The 21,575-nt window shown below is 44.9% G+C and overlaps 8 protein-coding genes across 8 annotated transcripts; 3 read left to right on the forward strand and 5 right to left on the reverse strand.

Annotated features, from left to right (window-relative positions):
- Positions 1-138: 138 nt before the first annotated feature.
- On the reverse strand, positions 139-2,561 carry FPRO_14743 (uncharacterized protein; the record flags this gene model as incomplete). Its single annotated transcript, XM_031219803.1, has 4 exons — positions 139-1,608; positions 1,661-2,241; positions 2,291-2,371; positions 2,426-2,561. 4 exons carry the CDS (start codon positions 2,559-2,561, stop codon positions 139-141), a joined length of 2,268 nt encoding a protein of 755 aa, XP_031085525.1.
- A 318-nt stretch (positions 2,562-2,879) lies between these two features.
- On the forward strand, positions 2,880-5,054 carry FPRO_14744 (uncharacterized protein; the record flags this gene model as incomplete). The annotated part of the gene is made up of 1 exon (XM_031219805.1): positions 2,880-5,054. One exon carries the CDS (start codon positions 2,880-2,882, stop codon positions 5,052-5,054), a length of 2,175 nt encoding a protein of 724 aa, XP_031085526.1.
- A 1,512-nt stretch (positions 5,055-6,566) lies between these two features.
- Positions 6,567-7,881, forward strand: FPRO_14745 (uncharacterized protein; the record flags this gene model as incomplete). Its single annotated transcript, XM_031219806.1, has 3 exons — positions 6,567-6,892; positions 6,944-7,303; positions 7,356-7,881. The coding sequence occupies 3 exons, from the start codon at positions 6,567-6,569 to the stop codon at positions 7,879-7,881; spliced, it is 1,212 nt and encodes a 403-aa protein (XP_031085527.1).
- A 206-nt stretch (positions 7,882-8,087) lies between these two features.
- FPRO_14746 (uncharacterized protein) lies at positions 8,088-9,686 on the reverse strand (the record flags this gene model as incomplete). The annotated part of the gene is made up of 1 exon (XM_031219807.1): positions 8,088-9,686. The coding sequence occupies one exon, from the start codon at positions 9,684-9,686 to the stop codon at positions 8,088-8,090; it is 1,599 nt and encodes a 532-aa protein (XP_031085528.1).
- Positions 9,687-10,683: 997 nt separating this feature from the next.
- On the reverse strand, positions 10,684-11,040 carry FPRO_14747 (uncharacterized protein; the record flags this gene model as incomplete). Its single annotated transcript, XM_031219808.1, has 1 exon — positions 10,684-11,040. One exon carries the CDS (start codon positions 11,038-11,040, stop codon positions 10,684-10,686), a length of 357 nt encoding a protein of 118 aa, XP_031085529.1.
- A 3,809-nt stretch (positions 11,041-14,849) lies between these two features.
- FPRO_14748 (uncharacterized protein) lies at positions 14,850-15,794 on the reverse strand (the record flags this gene model as incomplete). Its single annotated transcript, XM_031219809.1, has 3 exons — positions 14,850-15,292; positions 15,341-15,589; positions 15,650-15,794. The coding sequence occupies 3 exons, from the start codon at positions 15,792-15,794 to the stop codon at positions 14,850-14,852; spliced, it is 837 nt and encodes a 278-aa protein (XP_031085530.1).
- A 2,591-nt stretch (positions 15,795-18,385) lies between these two features.
- Positions 18,386-18,796, reverse strand: FPRO_14749 (uncharacterized protein; the record flags this gene model as incomplete). Its single annotated transcript, XM_031219810.1, has 1 exon — positions 18,386-18,796. The coding sequence occupies one exon, from the start codon at positions 18,794-18,796 to the stop codon at positions 18,386-18,388; it is 411 nt and encodes a 136-aa protein (XP_031085531.1).
- Positions 18,797-20,759: 1,963 nt separating this feature from the next.
- Positions 20,760-21,478, forward strand: FPRO_14750 (uncharacterized protein; the record flags this gene model as incomplete). The annotated part of the gene is made up of 3 exons (XM_031219811.1): positions 20,760-20,976; positions 21,068-21,313; positions 21,378-21,478. The coding sequence occupies 3 exons, from the start codon at positions 20,760-20,762 to the stop codon at positions 21,476-21,478; spliced, it is 564 nt and encodes a 187-aa protein (XP_031085532.1).
- Positions 21,479-21,575: the final 97 nt, after the last annotated feature.

A 21,575-nucleotide genomic window follows, 5' to 3' on the forward strand; every position in this document is an offset into this window, starting at 1 on the left:
CACCGAAAGCCGACTGCTGCCATTCGCGACCCTCAACACACCAAACCCTGATTCTTTGTAAACAATTGGCCATTTGTAGTTGCTGGAATTCAATGGGAATAGATGAGAATTACATTGACTATACTATACTACAAACCTTCAGAAGCACCCGCTCTCGTGTTCAGTGCCAAAGATACCATCATCAAAACTAATAATGCGATCCATATCAATAAACTCGGTATCAAGGAGCATCTGGGAAATCATCCCCAAATCTCCGCTTCCTACACTACATCTTTGCCCTTCTTGGTCATTGGCTATGCTAGAAGTCATACCAGGGTAGTACGCGTTGGCTGATACATTCCCCGTGAATGAGGGTCCCCCATTCTCTTCGGCTGGATGTCTAACGGTTTGATGACCTTGAAATCTCGGAGCCGCATTCAATAGTTTTGAGACTGACCGAGAGTGCTTAACCTCTGTTGTATAAGCCGAAGGGTTGATATTGAAAGATGCTTCTCGAACGCATCGAGTATGCAAGTCAACAAGAACAGCCTGATACTTGGATGCAAGATTCTCCTTAGGCCCGAGCTGATGGGGCCCCGCCCATCGTTCAGCCATGGTCTCTAGGTTTTGTATCAATACCCAGAACTCGGATGATAAAGATTCAGTTGCATGACACCGCCAAAGTAAAAGCAGAACTCTGGCCGCAAGGTATACACAAAAAGAATATTGATTACTGAGAGGCCCTATATGCTCAGCAATCTGCAAGTAATGATTCGTTATGGTGGCGATCTCGATAGCAGCCGCTTGGCAAGTATCGAGGCTACAGAAACTTGGTAGTCTTGTTCGGAAAGTCCAGTTTAGAGGAGGAAAGGCGATGGGCTGATGGAGTAGTATCATAGATGCATTGTGCGTGACATGCGCTAGCGTAAGGTTTGGATCCATCCTTGGCGATTGCTGAGCAATATTCACTTTCCATTTCTTGGGGAGAAGCATCTTCCAGTGTACCAGTCGTACGTCAAGCTCCTTAAAGCGAGTGAGCCAACCACCGAGATCATTGTGATCCTTGATATTAACTTTCTGCTGGAGGAAATAACTCGTGACGCGACTCAATGACTCGGTTGCCTCGATACAATACGCAAAAGCCCCGACTGTCGACATATCAACAGAAGAAGCTGCTACTCCCGGTGATGCCATTGCTTCGGAAGGTGTAAAACCACCTTCATCAGTGGTAGCTGGTACAGTGGCAGAATGTGAAGGGAGAAACGCAATGGGGTTTCCAATGCGTGCGGCTGATTTATCCCAAATCCCAAAGTATGGGGTCGATACAGACTCTTCTTTCCTCCATGATATTCCGTCACAGGGCAATCGGCGGTTTACATCATCTGAGGTAAGGCTAGTATTCCAGCCTGTGGTGAAGGAGCAGAATCGATCTAGGTTGAAGACACACCAGAAGACTCTTCTTCTCTCTTCAGCTTCTGTCCATCCTTGTGGCGGATTTAGGGAAGTATTTGGTTGAGAAAATGAAGTGCGGTCTGCTTCCTCGCTTTCTATTGTGAGTTGGAGATATTCAACCATACGAGTCAAAGCACCGATGAGTGACCAAGCTCGACACTCCTCTCCGTCACCAATCTAAAAGGCGAATCAGTCATGAGAGTCAATCAAGGACTTAATATAAGCTTACATCCCGAAAACAAATAATTATTAGGGCCTGTAGGTTCTCCACTGTCAGACTCTTGGTAGCTTTGGATACCACCCAGTCTCTCACAGCTTCTTGGTCGCCAATGAGACTCTGTGTTATTTCGGCGATGTCTCTCCTGGGAACGTGGTACGAGGCACTTAACATCATGGCCTGGAGGACAGGGAGCAGACATCGGTCGTCCCCATGATCTTGACATCTTTGGCGAAATCGGGCCTCGTGTATCATTGGAATCCATGGGTGTATCTGCCGAAAGTACGCGTCTATGACCAGATCTAGGATGACATCATCGGGTAAACCTGGCTGATTGACGGCATACTGAGACCTTTCTCGATACCCGACATGTTCTTCTGTTCGACGACGTTTACATGTCGAATCAATAGAAGCTTCTGGAGAAGCGGTAAGGGTAGGATTGCCGAGTTTGCAAATCTCACGGGCAAGAGAGGATAGTAGACTCTGTCTATCTACAGCTTCTTGTCGTGAGCTCGCCTGAGTAGTTGACGCCTCTTTGTCGCGAAGGGTTTCTAACTCTTTCTGTTGTTTTGAGATCGTCCGTTCCAATGTATCTTATATCTGATCAGTCATAATATCGTGGTAAATGGGCACTGACCGCACCAAGCCGTTTGTGCACGTTTTCGATGGCGCCGCCTTTCATGCCGGGTCTGGCGCGCTTTGTCTCGTAGACGCAATCTTGTCCTGGCAGGACTTGTCAGATATCTCGTTGTGAATAGGAGCATTATGTCGCCATACCTGTCTTGCGACAGTGTTCGCAGATTGGCGTCTCCCGTGAGCATCGAAGCTTACGTTTCCGACAGCAGTTGCAAGCAAGCCCTGCATCGGGGGCTTGAGCAGTCTGCTCCGGCTGAGTGGGGTCGTCGTTATCCATCCTATCGCCTTGCAAAGAGTGAAAGCACGCCGTACAGTTGTATGTGAGTGTCAAAGATGAGAAGACGGGAGTTCAATTCTCCCGAGTTATTTAGCCCGGGGGCCGCTTGAGATACCCCGAGGTGCCGAACATCCCCGCACGTTGATGGTGATTGGCTTATGCTAACCTGGATCGATAATCGGACCAATATTCACCGAGCTCATCTAAATTAATCCAGCTCTCTCAAAACTCATATTGTTCTTGATCACGATTGGTAATCTGGGTCACCCTTTTTCTCTTCGACGACATCATAATTCGTGTCTCGCCCATCAGCCTGCCATGCCTGGATTACCCGGCTTTTCTGATAATCCCTTCCGGGATCGTCATGATCTTATACGTGCAGCCACCGCTATTATCAAACCATTGGGGCAATACAGGTCCAAGTCCAACGCTCGCGTGAAGCTGTTTCCATCGACTGCTGCGGGCTTTGACGATGTCGCCGCCCAGCTTGAAGGTTTTGCTCGTCCACTATGGGCAATATCAAGCCTCGTGGATAAGTCCACGGACCCTTCACTGCGTTCCTGGCTCCGCGGCATTGAGGCTGGTGTCGATCCAGAGAATCCCGAATACTGGGGTCATCTCGGATCTTTTGACCAGCGCATGGTGGAAATGGAATCAATAGCTTTCGCCTTACTGACGGAACCTCATGTGATTCTGTCATTCTTAAACCCTGAGTCTACGAAGAACCTGGAACAATGGTTGCAACAAATTAACAAGTTTGATATGCCGCGAAACAATTGGCGGTGGTTCCGAGTTCTGGTGAATTTGGCACTGACGAAGGTACTGGGGTCCGACAAAGAGAAAGCGAGACAAGCCATGGATGCCGACTTTGAATTGCTCGATCAGTTCTATCTCGGAGAGGGATGGTCGTCGGATGGTGTTTGGGGGGACGACAGGAAGCAGGCAGATTACTACTCTGGAAGTTTCGCCATCCAATTCGCACAGCTACTGTACGTCCACTGCGCAGTAGATGACGTGAAAAGAGTCGCGAAATATCGACAGCAAGCGATAGAATTTGCGCCTGAGTACTGGAGATACTTTGACACAAACGGTGCTGCTATCCCCTTCGGTAGAAGTATGACTTACCGATTCGCCTGTGGAGCTTTCTGGTCTGCTCTTGCTCTCTCCGAAGTCCATTCATCCGAGCTTCGACTTAGCCTGGGTACAATCAAGGGACTTCTCCTGCGGCACTTGCGATGGTGGGCGAAACAACCAGAGATCTTCAATTCAGACGGTACAATGAATATTGGTTATGCATACCCCAACATGTACATGTCAGAGGATTATAATTCCAGACAGTCTGTGTACTGGTGCTTGAAGTCTTTCGTCGTGCTTGGGCTACCATCAGACCACCTATTCTGGACCGTCCAAGAAGAACCCCATCCAATCTATGGCGTGATTCCAAGCGCCAGACACCCCGACACTGCAAGGACCTTTCCAGCACCTCACCAGATAGTATGTCACTCTGAAGAGCATCATTATCTTCTATCAGCGGGACAGATGACTACTAAAATGTTCAAAGCCAGAGAAGCCAAGTATGGAAAGTTCGCATACTCTTCTGCCTTTGGATACAGCGTACCAACTGGCATGGAACTCCACCAAATTGCACCCGACAGCACTTTGACTGTGAAATTGGATGAAGATGGCCCGTGGAGGGTCAGGTCGCAGCCGGTCGATGTTCGTTTCGACACTATACTTATTCACTCTGCAAAAGGCCGTGGTCATCTTCCTTCCACTACTAGCACGTGGAGACCAGTCGAGAGCGTGGACATAGCAATCCAGACGACTCTGATTCCTTTAACTTACCACTACCCGGGATGGCATCTCCGTATCCATCACATAAGAGGCCTTGGAGCAGTCAATGGCATCCCGTGGTTTAACAGCTTCGAAATGGTGGACAGCTCCTTCGCAGTAGACGCGCTCACGGATGCGGGGTATCATATTTCCGCGAAAGACACGTCAAAGATTAAGCATCACGGGCAGTTCGCTGAAGGTTATGTTACTGAGCAAGCTAGCGTCCTGGTCAAATCTCGACGCGGAGTCAGTGGCATTGTTGATCTGACACCAAGCATCCGCCTCAAAGAAGGCCTTGCCCGTGATCAAGCGAAGCTAGGACGCAGAGGTTATCTGATTCAAGCAGATCCCAACACAAATCTAGTCGCACAGAAGACGTTGATCCCGTCCATTCGGTGTTCTGGTGCAGGTGCCATGGGTGATCAGTCCAACGTGCCCGTCGCGTCGGAGGCTCCACTATCAGCTTTTGTTGCAACTGCAGTGTTTGGCGTTAGTAACGTGAATCAGAGCATGGAGTATGTGCCTAACGAATGGTACTATCTCCAGGACGATTGGGGCTATATGAATATGTTAGAGGTTGATATAACATCAGCTGGTGAAACACATATCAGCATTCAACAGGCAACACCTTCTCAAGCGCTGGAAAGACAACCTCTATAGGCATTGAAGAAATATCTTCATGTCCACCCTAAAATTTGAGCATTGGTCTTAGACGACGAAAAGACCCAGATATGGGTTTTGTTCCGCTTTGAGAAGCAGCCCAGCCCTCTCTGATTGGCCAGATCAAGCCCACTGCGCGATTGAGGAGCTCGATAAGGTCAAACCGACTGGCAACTTCAATTAGACAACACAAGGCTCTTTCAATTCAAGCTGGAAAGCTCGTTGTGACCAATCTACGCTTTGTACAATAGGTTCTACCTGAGCACATAGTTGCGTCATGTCGGCATTGGCGCCTCGCTTAGGTAGCCAATTAGAAGCTTGTAATTGCAGCCTTCAGAGGGCAAACACGCTACGCAGAGGGGTTAGCAATAAACGTTGTTTAGTTTCCAAACCCTTAACCATTTTTCCATTCTGTGAATTTCATTGCAAAGGGCGTAACTTAGGCCACAATAATGCCGCCTACCGAGAGGCCACTGCCCTTTATCTTACCCAAAGAGCCAGCGGCTAATGAAGGCGGGGTAAGCTCCAGAGCATCCCTATCAAACTTTTCAGGGCTTCCACGCAAACGTCAAGCGGTAAGCCAGGCATGTGAAGGTATCAGTGTATCATGAGAAGCATACCCCTGGTTCCATTTCGCTCCTGTAAGCTAACGGACTGGCAGGCTGTCGAAAGCGAAAAGTCAAGGTAACCCTCCTGACTTCGTCGCATCCGTTTTGAAAGATAGCTGACAGAAAGGCTGATGATAGTGTGACGCTTCTCGGCCTCAATGCAGACGCTGTGTAGAAAAATCGGTGGAATGCCACTATACGTCTTCACATACTGACCAAAAAGGTCAAGCTGCAAGTTATCGGGCCGTTGTTGACTTACTTCACGGCCGAAGTCAAAATGAGTCATTGGAGATTCTGAACAGAATCCGAGAGACGGATGATGTCGAGGGACCGTCAACTTGATATCTGAGGCACGACTGTTACTACCGGACAACCCAGGATCGATAACAATCCCCATCATCAGACACAGTGGAGAAGCAATGGCTCCAGCCGTTGGGCATCTGCCATCTAGAAAGAGGCGACTTCATTCACCGTTTGACTCCCCCTCAAATGGAAAGTCTAGGACTATCAAGCTGACTATCACTATAGACAGGATGATTCCGATTTCATGTTCGAGAAACAATTTGTGACTCACGCATCAGAACAATATGCTGACAAGGACATCTTTGTGGACATCTCTGACGATAACCTGCCTTACTCAAGATGGACTAAAGTGTCTGACGATAACCAGCTGATGAACCACTTACTCAGAATGTTTTGGACTTGGGATAATATCGTGGAAAGGACCCTTTACCGTCCAATGTTTGAAAGAGACCTTGTTACCATGGATCCAAACTTAGCAGACAACGGCTCCGGATCATTTTGTTTGCGATTCCTAGTTAATGCATTGCTTGCCCTCAGTTGCGTGAGTCTCCCACCAGGCACTTTCTGCTACATATTTTGACCAGTCTTCAAGCTGTACACAATGAACTCCAAGACCTTTCAAGATACGGGGGATCCCATAACTAGGGGACGCTACTGGGCTGATGAGGCCGAAGCTCTACTGTCCACCATCGAACAAGGCACAGTTTCGTTTCCCTTACTCCAAGGGCTACTGGCCATGTTCTGTTACGAAGGAAACCTTGGTCTAGGCACCAAAGCCCTGCCTTATTACTTCCGTGCCATGGATGTCTACAAGGGACTCAACAACGTAGACATCACTAAGCAACAATTAGGTGTCGACGAGGAGCGTACTAAACAGGGAAGAGTAGCTAGTTCATGGTGTATCTGGGGATTTTATTGTTGTGAATGGTAACCCTCAAATCTTCCATGGTGTTCATGTTATCGCTAATATCCTGGCAGGCGGGGAACCCAAGCGCTCGGCCTCCGAAAGTTAACACGCAAACCTGTATTTCCCAAGGTCTGGCGTGAACCTGACTTTCCTCTTCTGTTACCGACCTCTAGTAATTACTGGTGGTACCCGTATCCAATATCCCTCCAGGTCCAAAAGTCGCTGAAGGTGGAGATCAGGGAGGTTGATGCTCTACTCTCTGAGGTAGTCGAAGAAGCTTTGGACTTCATCTATCCAGACGAGAACGAAGCACCGTCAAAGAACCCACAGCTTGCATTGCAGTTTTATAGATCAATAGTGAACTGGAAACAAAACTGTCCGAATCAGCTTCGGCTTGAGGATGCCGTTCTGCCATCTGCAATACTGTTACAGTGAGTGAGAGGCCAAGAAGGGCTGGAACAGGTAGCTAAAAAGACATGACAGTATATCGGCAGAGGTAATGCTGACAGCCATCTTGCGACCTTTTACCAACATGAACAAAGCGCAATTTGGGAAATTCGACCCCAGGGAACGATGCTACGCCCACGCCAGCAACCTTGCATCCGCGATCTGGACCTACCGTAGCTTTGCCGTTATTCGCTTCGAGTATTGGCTCACCCACGCATTGGGGACAGCGGCATACATCGTTGTAGGCGGGACCGAGGACGCACCGGTTCAGATGGATACCCTAACCCGAGCTTGTCAGTGTCTCTTTGAGATGCGGAGCACCTTGCCTCTGGCAACAGACATCTTGTGCGGCATTCGTATTGCGCACAAGCAGTCGAAAGAGAAAATTCCGGCTTTTATGGATAGGTTCTTTGACAGGATCATTCACAGGAAAGATGGCTTGATGCATCATTCTGTGGCCTCCTTACTGCCAGACTCGATAGATATGACGCAAAACAGTAGCAACCAAGACATTCAACTTCAGGAACTTCTCAATAGATTAGAGGACATAGGTGTTGATTAGTCGTTAAAGCTTATGACATCTCAACGAGACATCTCAAGCCATCACACTGAAAACTATCAATTCACTTCAGGTGTTGATTGACGAGTCCATTGGAAGCAAACGATAGGTCGTGTCTATAAGACAAGGACGCTCTTTATGTTCTAGTACCTAAGAGGATCTAAACAGGTATAGAAGGAATCTATTAGTCTTAGTAACAACCTGATATATTAGACCAGCCCCATACTCAGAAGAAGATTTCCAAACTCGACAAGATAATAATCGCCATATACCAATCCGTGATTAGCATATCGTCTCCTCGCGTTTTCATTGTTGTTAGCTGTCCCATGCTTCAAAAGAGCATCAAAGGTGGTCCCTAGGACAGCGTCTTCCACTTTGACGGACTTTCCACCGTCTTCAGAGGTAGTCACCACGACTTTCTCCGTAGCGAGACAAACATCTAACGTGTCCTTGATGATTTCAATAGATGCGTCGAAGAAGTGGCCTGACAACGTGTATCTTCCCAACCCAGCAAGCGCCTGAGATATCAATAACATTCCATTGGCAGCAATGACACCAGCTGACGAATCACGAAGAGGCTCTCCAGGATTCTCAATGGGCGCATCGAAGTCCCAGAGCGGCACATGTCGCCCTCGGCGAACGCTTTTGTGTCCTGAACTGTACTGAACCGGAAGCTCCACACAAGAAGGGGATGTCTCTAGTCTATGCAGGAAGTACTCGGCGCATCCGCAAGTTGCGTCGAGGAACCTTTCCTTTTTGGTCCAGTTGTAAGTTTGTGCATAACCAAGGATAGCCCACGCTTGACCCCTCGACCATGTCGAATCATCCGTATAGCCCTGGGCTGTCCGTCGCCATTTCAAATCTCCTGTTTTGGGGTCAATGTTGGCAACATGGCAAGTTGAGTAGAGTTGCCCCTGATATCCGCGCTTGAGAGTTGAACTCGCAGTCTCTTGTCGAAGATGCGTCTTCAATAATGTTGTTGCATGGGATGAAGCAATGTCAGCGAGTCTCTGTTCACCCGTCTGTGCAGCAGCATAGAATAGCAGGTCAAGATTGCACATGCTATCAATGATGGTGAGTAGATTGTTCTCCATATCTGTGACGGTGATGTCCTTCTTCAGAAGGCAGTCCCAGCTGCGAATGGCACCAGCAGCTAACACATAACGGGTAGCCAAGTTGTGAGCTGCTTGTATGATAGAACCTAAACTTCTTTCACTTCCGAATAGTTCAAAGTCTCTGCGGAGGGCCGGCATGATGATAAAACCAATGTCGTGGGTGTCTGTTCTGCTAGCCATGGCATGAAGTGGCTCAGACCATGACTTGCATAACGGGAGTAAATGGCCCCTGGTAATCATGGATGATCCGTGTCCGGGGCTGCCGGCCCTAATCGATCCCGGGTATCTGATGGATCGCTCGAGCAACGTGTACAGTATTCCCGGGAAAAAACCACATGTCCAGAACTCAGGTTCGCGAATTTCCCATCGCCCTAGCTTCGGGCCCTGCTGGGGCACGATTTCGGGGAAACCACGGTGTGCCGGGTCAAAGCCCTGCAAGACCCTACTCGCTGCACGATAGGGTTTGGCAAAAGTATTCTCATCAAAAAGATCTGATAGAACTTTGTGTAGAGCAGGTCTCTCATGACTGCTTTCTGCTGCTTCTTCTGACCAGGAGGTTTCACTCAAAGATGCATGCTCATACTCGATCGTGGATGATACAGACGAATCGCTGCATATCATGTCACCACGTTTGGCAGTAGCTACAAATGGTTTGCTAGCTGCAATTGAGGTGTCTTGTAGTAATGGAATCATTATGGAAATTGCATGAAAATTCAAGGATAGAATCTGCAGTCGCAACCTCCAAGTTCAAGGCCAGATGTTTATCTAAATGAGTTCTCACTTGTAGTCTAAATGCTAGCGCTTACTAAAATGGCATTGCAGGTCATTCCCATAGTTGAAGTGGACCGACCGTCTGAGATAGCCCGCTTCCCTCTGGTGGCGGAGTATCTAGCTCGGTCTGCGGACGAATTCGGATGCTGCCTCACACTAATTAGCTCTTCACAAATAAGGCAACCAACACAACCCATAGTTGCAGTAAGTTTAATTTTCTCGCGGGGAACCAGGACTATACTCTTCGTGACCTAAACTAATAGGCAAATTTAATGATGTTATAGTCGAGGTGAGGCGTGCCATGCAAGCATTAGCTTTCGGTCCACTCAACTTAAAATAACGCTCCCGCGAACCTATCCCATGCAGCATACTAATTAAAGGCATAATTACCTGAGATGCCCTAATGCCTATCAGAAGTCGGGGTCAAAAGCGTTCTCATGCCCGATTTGCATTTCGCCCCTACTCCCCCATCCTTTCTAACCAACCAGCATCTAACCCAATGTCCATCCTCCCAGAACCTTTGTCCGAAAGGCCAATCATCAGTCCATTCACCCTGAAGAAACTCTATACTGTCGAAGTTCTTGCCGACCTTGGCCTTTATTAGACCTTGGAACAAATTAAGACCTTCTTTGACATCTAAAATGGAATCTAATGTATGTGTCTTCTTATCTTTATAGCCAGTATTGTTTATCAGTAGCTTTTTATCTAACAAATTTAGATTAACAACCAGCCTTCTTAATTCGGGTAAAGTCTCAGTAAGGATGTTCAGCTCTTCTTGAGGTAAGGTCCCGTTTCTTCGTTCGAGATTAATTGTAAGGCTGGTTAAACCAGGTGTCCATTTACAAAGGCTGTGCAGCTGATCCTCACTTAGTATTGGCCTGGGCTTGAATCCCCTCTTATGGTTCGTCCACTGGAGATGTTATAGCGAGGATCCGTGATGCTTTAAAACAGGGTTGAAGATATCCTCATGGACAGTTTCACTCTCCTTCCAGATAAGCTTCTTCAATGTTGGAGGTAATGCCAAGATAAAATCGAGGGCAGGAGGAGGCGGTGAAGAAGACCACTTGTTCTTTGGTAATGGCCCTGGGGCAGCTTCCCAGTCTGCCAGATGTTTTCTCCAATTTAACCACCGAACTTGAATAGAGAGATTCTCGAGACCTGTTAATGCTCGGGGAAGATTAACGAGTAAGCTTTTCCCTTCTGGCCGAGTGTTCCCATACTCGATTGACAAAGTGTGCAACTTGGAGAAGTCCATAGCGTCCAACCAGAGCTGCATGTTGTCCCTTGATAACCTTACAATTGATGTATGTCGTCGATCATACCTGCTTCGTGCAATTCCGTCTCCATGCCATGCAGAGTAGCCTGTCAGGCCAGCGGGATATTTGAATTTGTACGACAGCTCATCCCATTTCCATCGGCCGCGATAACATATTTCTGTTGCCCATCTTATAACAGCATTTGTGGAACTCGACACTGGTCATGTGCCATCATCGTTTGCCCAATGTGGTGTTCCTGACCGCATATATTCCAACTCAGACTTTTGAAACTCGTAGTCATATAGCGATACTACTTGTGGCGGCGAGAGATAGCGATCGCTTCCGTCGGGCCGGAATGGCAGATTGTAATAATCGGGAAACTCTGTTCAACTTGGCCCACCGTTCCTCAGGTCGAGCTCAGTGATGTTGCTGCATGTTTTCATGGCGTTGTGCACAGCTTCCCATCTGCCGAATGGCTGGTATGATGGCACGATTGATCGAAGAATCGAAGGATAGGGGTCTTTGCCAGTCCACAGTGGTGGCTCGGGCCATCTGCTCGCGAATGCGGACAAAAAGGAACATGCAAGGAGCAAAGACCTAGTTAAATACCTCCTGGCTGTTACTTGCGACATTTCTCATTAGTTCTGTTAATATTGTAGAAGTAAGATTGCGGATTTTCGAAGGATTTATAATGTTGCTGACGACGTGTTGGCTAAGAACACGGCGTTGTCATTTATTACCTATTTTCACAGCCTAAAGCTTAACCTTATAGGCGACTGTTAAATCACATAGTATATTGCTTGCAACTCCTGTAATATAGAGATACACTACTCCTTTGCAGAACCTTGCCCTGGAACTGAAAACAGATTGAGGTTGCATGGACCGTAAAGATACTAACGGCCAGGTATATTATGGCATTTTGCGGGCCACTCAGTTTGGTCCATGGCTGGATAAAAAAGCTAGGCACGCCCCCATCAACAATGCGCACAAAGTTGGACAATTGACTTGTGATAAGGTTAGGGTTTTAAAAGAGGTTTAAGCCCCCAGGGCACAAATGTAATGGACACTAATAAACAAATACGGGCAAAATACCCCTTGCCCTCACTATTGCCTAGGATCTAGATTTTGGCTGGGAAGCTAGAAATCCTGATGGACAGTTGGACAATCCCGTCCTCCAGCTCAGGATAGGAGCCAAGAGCATAGCCTAGACCAATGGGAGGGCAAACATCGGTCTAGAAGCCGATGAGAAAAAGTCCAATACATGGCAGGATAGAGTAGACATCTGTGCTGGCGCCGACGCCGTACAGAAGTCAGCCAGTTGCTGCTAGAAGTGGCACTAGGAGGTACACTCAAAGCTTGTTTTCGGGCTCGCAAATTCCATTCCTCTCGCGGGCCTATGAATTAGTAGCTAGTCGGTCAGTGTACCGCCAATAAGCACTTTCATAAAGCTTCCAATCATGGGAGGGTATATACATAAGGACCATTCGGGCAGCTGTGAAGTTATAAGGTGGAATGGAGAAGAAGCTTGCTTGAGTGGTCATAATGACACTCGTGACAAGAGTCGATATGGTGATCTGGCAACTTGCCCATAGGGCATCAGGAAGGCACTACTAAGACATCCATTCAATTATCATTGCGATATTTAAAATGAACGTCCAGGTGATATAACGCCACCCAGTTAGAATTAAAGGTGTATACCATATAGCCCTAACTTTATAAACTTATTTAAAAGCCTTATTAAGTAACGTTCTTAGATTACACTAAAATACTTAAGGGGCTCAGGCCAGTAATATTAAAAGCTATAATGCCAGAAAGGATTATAGGTAGGAAGTTAAATGGCTTTCTAGAGTAAATATAAATATTTTTATATATAGAATAGCAGAAGTCTAGCTATTATTAATATTAATAATATAATAATTTTTCATATTTTAATATAACCTATTATTTAAGAAAGTAATTAATATAGATATATATAGTAGTGCTAATAGATATCTTTAAATTAGGCAATTAAAAGGTTAGGCTTTCTAAAGGTATCTATAAAGGCATTAAACTTCTACTTAGGAATAGCTATTACAGCCTGTAAGACTCTATAATAAATATTATCTTTATTGATATTATATCAGTACTTAACTACCTTATCTTAAAGATCTTTTGGCTGTTTGTTGGTATTTGGTGTAGATTCCTTAACTTGTAGAGGTTTTGGCTCATCTCTATGCCTGCCTAATACCCTATTGGGCCCTAACCTATAGTTTATTCTCCCTTAGCCTTATATTAAGTGTTCGCTTTATTAGAAGTCTACAGGCCTGTTGGGCCTAGGAGGGCAAGATGGGCTGTGTTTTGAGTCGAAGAGTTCGGCTTTAGAGAAAAGAGAAACGTCGAACTTACCTAGGGTATTATTCGAATTGGTTGGACTAAGTGAAGAGACTGTAATGCCAGCCAGGAACTTGCTACGGTGAACCTGAAGCCCGGGGGTTGAGGAAGTAATACCAATAGTCAGACTGCCTCCTGCCATGCTGACACAATCGAATGACATAACGGGATCGGTAACTAACCCACACTGCGCGAAGACAAGTTTCTCAAGTCTTAGGCCACCACCTTTCGGTGAAGATACAGAAGCAATAAAGTCCATGTTGGGCAGCTCATATGTGTACAATGTCTCTGTGCCCTCTTGATATTGGCAATGAGACATGGTATCTTTGATCCTACCTAACCTCGACTATGCTATCTTGAGGATATTTTTTGGCTTTAGTTACTATCTCATTACTGAAAGAACTCGTAAGGTCCATGATGTACCGTTGATTAATAACTGAGTGAGTTATATAGCTCTCGATTGTGTTCAGTTGCTTATACGGCGTACAGCTAGTCAGAAAGTAGATGTGGTCGGCGCTATCTCTTTTTGAGGCCCCTATATGCCTTATCACTAATGAGAGCTTTATGGAACTAAATCCACTCTCATAGTCTCTGATATTATGGGTGGGAGAAATGCAGATAAGAGAGTGGAGCAGGGCTGTTAAAGTGCTGCACTCTTGAATGACAACTGAAAGCTCTTTGGTAGGAATCGCAATAATACGAATACAAGATTGAAATCGGTTACTGGTGTTGTAGACATTGCGGCCCCAGCCCAGATTGGCTTTCCAAACGAGCTAGGCCCATCGCAAAGGCCACAACTGCATGACAGACAATCGACGGGGTTTTTCATAGCTGCTGAAATATTTGGCCTTGCTTTTAGCTTCATGGGCCGATGAGGCAGTTGCCTTGAATCTGAAATGTACTTCAGATTGTCTTATAGTGAGGAATGAAAGGTGACGGCGCTCATACCATCAACAATGACGTGATGGGCGAGAAACGCGATACCTAGCCTCGAGAGAGACACATACTGGGGATTTGGAAAATCCGAGTCGCGGACATGCTTCACCATAACAATTCTCCAGTCTAGTTTATCAGGAGAAAACAACTCAGCATGCTCCTATCTAAGAACTTAGGCCAGGTGTTGGGAAACGGGACTGTGTTTATATATATCCTTCCTGCCACTTCGCAAGACTACAGTTGCCGGAAGATCCATATCGCCCAAAGGATCATGGAAACCGGGCTCACACTCAAATCAATCGGGTTGGTTTGCCAACAAGACAGGGGCCTGTCACTTCCTTGTCAGCTTACGGTTCAAGCATTTCAAAATTTTATTCAAGGAGGCTAGAATCTGTCTATATCTTAGCAGTATAACCGTCTATTTTTATTCACTGAAGGAATGGACCTACAGACTGAAAATCTCTATCTTAAAACCTCCTCGAACTATAACTATTTATCGCGCCGAAACTATTGTTTATTTTGACTATGACCCAGGGCGCGGAATATGCGGAAAACCCAGCGTCATCTCGCTCTCTGACTCGCAAAGACTTTTTCTCCTGCTATTAAAATACTTTGAGGGATGAAAAACGTGAAAGCCGATGCTGACAATAGCCATGGGAATTGCATCGAGGGCATAGAGATACACCTCTTTAGATTGCAGCTCTCCATCACGTCCTTCAACGTACTCAATCATTCGAAAAAGCGATCGTACGAGGATGAGTGCGCTTGCTACGGAAATGACGACCATGAACTTTTGCCAGCCGTAAGGCTGTACTAGAGACTTGTTGAGAAATAGGAAGTGGAACGATGTCGCCAGCGCAATAAAGAGGGTGAAAAACACGAGCTGTACCATTATGCCAGCAGTTACAACGCTTTCTACTGTCGTCTCGTTGTCTGCGGTGTCAACCTTGACGAACTTTCCACCATCTGAAAACCATTAGTCATGGCTATTATTTGACTGATATGCAGACTTACCAACCGCTTGCAGCGCAATTGATACTATGTCGCCAACGAGGAAGACTTTCGTCAGCCAGTTCGGCTTAAGCAACGAGAACTGCTCCCCCTCCAATTTTCGGATGTATCGTCCCAGACCCATGTAGATGGATGCAGCATAGCATGTGGGTCCCAGAAGAAGAAGTAAATTCTGTACAACACAAGGACCAAAGGTGTAGTTCGGCGATTCCTGGGCACTGACTGCGCGACTAACAAAAGCGATGGCCTCGACTGATGAGTAGACTCTGTTAGCCATCGGTCGAAAAGAGCGGGATAAATAGGCGGACTTACACAGTGAGCCAACTAGAAATGGCACGAAAAACCATGTTCTTGTTCTAATGGTTTGGAAGAGCTGAACAGCAAATGACAGGATAAAGATGACTGCAAAAACCGTTGCTACAGGAAGAGAAGGTTCGTAATAATAATAATTTACCATTATGTCGTCAATCACTAGCGACAGGAAATAAGTATAAAGTAAACAGAGCGAAACAGGAGTTCCAGTTGTTAATGCAAAGAGGCGTTCTTATGAAGACAACAAGACAAAGAGATATCTCAGTCCTAGGCAACTTCGGACATATCCCTAGGTATAAGTAGTGGAAGCGTCAATAAAAGTATTTTGATTCAAAATGAGAAACTCCTGGACATTACGTATATCCCTGCTATCATAAAGACGGAAAGTTATTATGATACACATTAAGTATGTGTTTCATACTTACAGATGCTCTGATTGGTTTCCTAATGACCAGATAATCATCAGTGTGGAGACGCTCTCGGCAGAGGTGACTTTAGTTAGCGCAGATCCATTTTTCCTTCACCCTTCATTACCGAAACAGGCACGATCAAGCTTTGGCTCTGGGCGCCATGCCTCCAGATAAATGGTAGCTAAGGAATGTCTGATATTTGTTGTAGCCACTAGTCTAGCTCTGCCGTGTTTGCACTCAGTATCTGAGGCACGGAAAATTGTTCTTATCTTATTTAAATCTGGGTTTCTTACCGGGACTATATATTTAGCGGCAGGTTGCATTCCTTCCAACCTTAAAACTGCACCTTTACTAATAATAAAAAAAATCAGAAGTCTTAAATTAAATTGGCAAGAAGATGGTATTTCTACCCTTTAGCAGTAAAGTTCTATAATTAAACTATTATTTAAATACCTATATAATTATAGAGCTTTTTAAGATAATAGCAGGAGCTAGTATTAAATTAAACTCTTTAAGGCTATTTTTCTATAACCTTGCCTGTAAAAATTGGGTTTAGTCTTTTCCTATAGTATTCTGGCAGCTATTTGCGTTAAGTCTGGGTTTCACAGCTTTCTGCCTGCTGTCTTAGGCCAAACCTAAAACTTGGAATCTAAGCCTAGCCAAATAACAAACTTTAGTTGTTTGAACTTGGGTAATGTCTGTATCACCAAAGTCCTCAATTCCTTATTGGATGGTGGGTTGGATAGGTCCTCTAATACAGGTTCCAAAAATGCGCATAAGTAGAACTACTTAACTGGCACTATCATTAAACGCCATCTAAACCAAATACACATAACGAATAGTACAACACTGTTACCTTACATTCGACCAACCATCAAGCAGCCTCGGTGCAGTGTAATTCTCCTAGTGGCATCTGCCACTAAAAGTCTGATATTAAGGGCGTTTTGGCAATTAATTCACTCAAAAGCCTCTCAACACCGCCTTGTTAGCGAGAAGTGTAGTCTTTATGTCCGTTTTGGTACATGCTCTGTATTCCGAGGCTTGATTTCTCTTCGAGTAATTATCAGTCTAACAAAGTGCAGGTTCCCTCCTATGTTTACCAGCGTTGACGTTGCCGCACCTAGTGTGACTGCTGCCAGTCTTATTGTAGCCGTGAGTATCTTTCCTATCATGCTCATACAATGACACGGCCAGTTACACCCATGATATAAAAACAGTGGTTTGGTTTAAGCCATGGCTATTAAGTATATAACTGGTCTGACTTATCTAATAAAATAAAGCCTATTATAACAACTGCATATAGCATTAAAAGAATAAAGCCTTTAAAGTAATTGCTTTTGCCCTCATTCTGTATGTATACATGTAAAAATACAGAAAAGATAATGACAAACATATCCCACTGAGGGAACACTAAAGAAAAGATTTAATCCTTTTGCGTAGGCCTAGGTAAGAGAAAGACCGCCGAAAAGAAGACTAAAGCAGGTATGGAAGGAGAGAGACTGGGAGAGCGTAGGCCGAACCAATCTCTAGGGATAACGTAATGTCGTCATTGGCGGCAAATAAAATGGCGTTCTATATATGTGAGCGTGTGACGAGCAAGCAGTAAAGAGAACTTGCCCAGATATCAGTTGCGTTTGTTATCAGTGCAAATACAGTCAGCCCCAGAGACTTTTCCTCGATGTAAAGTTCTGGAAGAATAGTATCCACGGCATCGATAAGGATGACCGCAAGAATATAATACAGCAACGTTGCAGTAAGCATTATGAACAAGCTCTTCCTTCTGCTCCCGTTTGGGACGTGTTGCGTCGTATCTTAGGGGAATTAGTGCTTTTCTGTAATTCTAGAAGGATGAGTCGCTGGCAGTGCCTGATCAGTCTGTTGACTGAGTTAAAGAGCTTTAGAAGTCACATTACACCTTGTTGGGCTGATTACTCCAGATGATGACGCCCTGTGATTCTTTCTAGAACATGATGGCCTTCGATGGACATATTAAAGGTCCGCCGTGTGTCTTTGGTGGGAAGTAATAACCTCTCGCTGGGCAGAGGATCTACGAGCATGAGTGCTTTCGCCCTCATTCCAGATCACCGCTGAATGCGTGCGCAGAGTGAACCACAGCCTGATAACATATGCTAGAAACAGTAGAACGGAGCAGAGGTAGCTGAATGGTCTAAGCATTTCAGCGTACAGAGTATCATTCATGTCCAACGGCTGTGATACAGAACACGTACGACAACCGCTGCTGGGTGCCAGGGCATCAGGCATGTTGTGTGAACAGCTTTCACAACTCATTACATAAGTCCCGTAAACTGTGTAAAATAGTATAGGGTTAAACACCTCCATTATTGTAAAGAGCAGCATCGTTGAAGTAAACACTGGGAGACTTTGCATTGAATCGTTGTGTCTTCCGCCTGAGTGCACCAAAGCACATAGAAATCCCAGGAAGAAATAGGACACCTGCCAAGATACTTCGGATGATGCAACCCTCGACGAGCTTGCCTTTTCTGCATCCGATTGCAACGCAGTAGAATACGACCTCGAAAATGGTAGAAAACATGGCATTGAGGGCCGCACTAATGCCCATGGATGACTGCGTCGAAATCGAAGCCACTACTTGACCAATGATATAGACTAAGGGAATAATTCCTAAAAAGCTACCCAGGAAGAACATGCTAAGTGGGTGAAAGACTGAGCGGTTCAAATCCTTGGCTAACGTCGCAACTATGATGACCACGATCATAGCATAGGTGCGGATAAGATAAGAGTTGGTCGTTGTCAGAGCTGGCACAAAAGGGTGGATGGCTGTTATATGATGTCGAGGCCTTTCTTTGGCTGTCCGGAGCTCGAAGATTGATCAGGGTGCATCTTACTGACTTGCTAAAAGGATAGAAGACGAATCCTGCTAATCCATAGAGAACCCGTCCATATGTTGGTTGGGTGTGCGCGCTCGAAAGTGTCACGCAGATGATCCCGCCCAAGAATATCAGGAAACCTAACCACCAGCCAGAAAATAGTGTCCGGAGAATGTTGAACACGAAAGTGCAATTATAAACATCGTGGTCGGGTACCGAATCATCCTTGCCATCAGCTGCGGAATTATCTTCATGATAGAGTGGTGGATTCCAAACCCTAATACCAAAGGGTTGTATTCTGTTGATGGCCTGTTGGCGATCCTCTTCAGTCGCAACGTCGTCTTGATCCCCGTCTGACAGGCTCTCGTCGATTGTTTCGGATGAAGTCGTTGTCGATATTATTCTCGTGGGTCGACGAATGTGATGCTGTGTGGATATTGCTCCTGAGGGCGCGAAATGTTGACTTTCGGCAAGTTGAACGACGACGAGGATAGTAAAGAAGGCTACCAGTACTGGCGGATGTGGAACTCACTGTCCCAAGCTCATCGCCACCCGAAAATGGGTAATTAAGTGGAGAGGTCACGTCCGCGGTAGGCGGTGCATGGGGTGACATAATGACGTTCAAACGACAAGAGACAGTATTAATAGCTGCATGAAGTAAACTGAGTTATATAACTATAAGGCTATTAATAACCGCTAGTACTTAAAGTGACCTAAAAGGCTCTTAGTAAAGGAACTTTAGTAAGTGCTTTATTTACAGTTATGTTTCCCTCTGGCTCCCTAGTTTAATAGATAGGTATTCTGGGCATATGCAAGTATGAGTTCCTAGCTGATTAAGCAGGCCAGTTGCCTATACTTCGTACTAAATAGCAGTAAATCCAGTTTTCCAGTTAGTAAAGATGTAATTTTATGCCAAAATAGGGAAAAACTTATTAAGAATTAGCAAAACTATAGTGCCTGACTTTAATAATAGAAAATAAATATAATTTAAAAGTAGAAAATTAATATAATATAAAATTATAAAAGGCAATTTAATAAAATTAATATTATTAAAATATTATAAATCTAAATAATTTATTATTTTTATTTTAAATATATTAGTGATTTATTTATAATAATAATATAAACCTAATATTAAAAGTTAATTAAAAGGTATTATAAAAGTAAAGAAAGTTAATAGTTTAATTAACTATATAAAGTCTTTTTTTATTTTTATATAAAGAATAAGTAAAATATAAGTTTTAAAGAAAAAAAGAACTTTAAAAATAAGGTTTATATTTAAATTATAAGATTTTAAAACTTTTATTAATATAAATTTCTTTTTATATTAATTTAAATTATTATATATTTACTAATATTACTTTTAATAAATTCTAGTAATAAGTTACTATTATCTAGCCCTTATAATATATAATCCTTCCCTTCTTCCCTATTCCCTACCTTATATATTAAATTTTACAATTTCCAAAGATCTATCAGCTAATATTAACCTATCAGTCTTTTTAACACAATCGCTTCGAGGTCAACTCTATTTAATTATTATCATTAACTGTTTAAATGGCTACGGGCACCTTCTACTCATTTCCCCAAATGCCCATCTAACTCCGGCTCCAAATTTGGGCCGACGCTTACGTCCCTCACAGGTCACGTATTTGTGACGTTCACTACGTTGACATCGATGACAGCAATGGCGATCTGGTTCCCCTCTCTTTCTAAGACTCTGACCTGGCCAGCCAATCCGCTTATCTGAGAGACGGAGGCCTGTGGTCTGCATGCTAAGAGTCAAGGGACATTATCGCCCGGCACTTTCACTTGCTTATCCGCGAAACTGGAATGCAGCATGCTATCCCAATGGGGAGCGACAGAGCAGGATGGTTTCGTGCTTACCCAACTCATGATATCTTCTGCATCAAGGCCAGGAGCTGGAAATCTTTGCAAAAGGATTCACTAGTTATCAACGCTGCCATTGGCGGTGGTGCGCGAAACATTGCATTTGAGTACGATCCATCCTGGAACGTCAACCTTCCCAAGACCTATTACGATTTTTTCAAGGAAGATTCTACGCGGAGTACTCGCGCGTGCCCTCTAGGATTAATTTATGCACAGCAAATATGACCGACTAAAAATCTGGATTATTAACAGAACTACTGAATGGTCAGACCACTACTGCTGGCCTCTCGAAAAGAACGCGGAACATCACGATTGCCACGGCGACTATGTCGAAATAAGCTTGGGAAACATACACGTTCTGAATCAATATAGCCCATCTCGTTGGTTCAAACAGTTCAGATACAAGCTCAACCTGCTTGGCGAGAATTGTGAGCAGGATCACAGCAGCTACCAACCCTCGTATGATGATGATATCCTCGATTCTGGATTTAGCTCAGTTTTTGAGATCACGGAGTGTCTGAAGCTTCTAGTGTGCAGAGATAAAGAAGTAAAGTCGTGTCCCTACGATGATCCGTGCAGGCGCCTTTGAGGCGGTGGATAACGGCAATGGAGTCTTCAAATGTGGTGTCCTGGTCAGATGGAATGAGGAAGGACATCTTCGTATCTTTGGTGTTTCTTAATGTTATTTACCTTTTGGTATCTGTCACGACCTTCTCTCGCCACTCTTCCAACTGACAGTTTGGAATGTTATAAAATTATTTCAATATAGTAAGAATC

Source organism: Fusarium proliferatum (genome assembly GCF_900067095.1).
Source record: "Fusarium proliferatum ET1 genome assembly, contig: FPRO_scaffold008, whole genome shotgun sequence".
Lineage (NCBI taxonomy): Eukaryota > Fungi > Ascomycota > Sordariomycetes > Hypocreales > Nectriaceae > Fusarium > Fusarium proliferatum.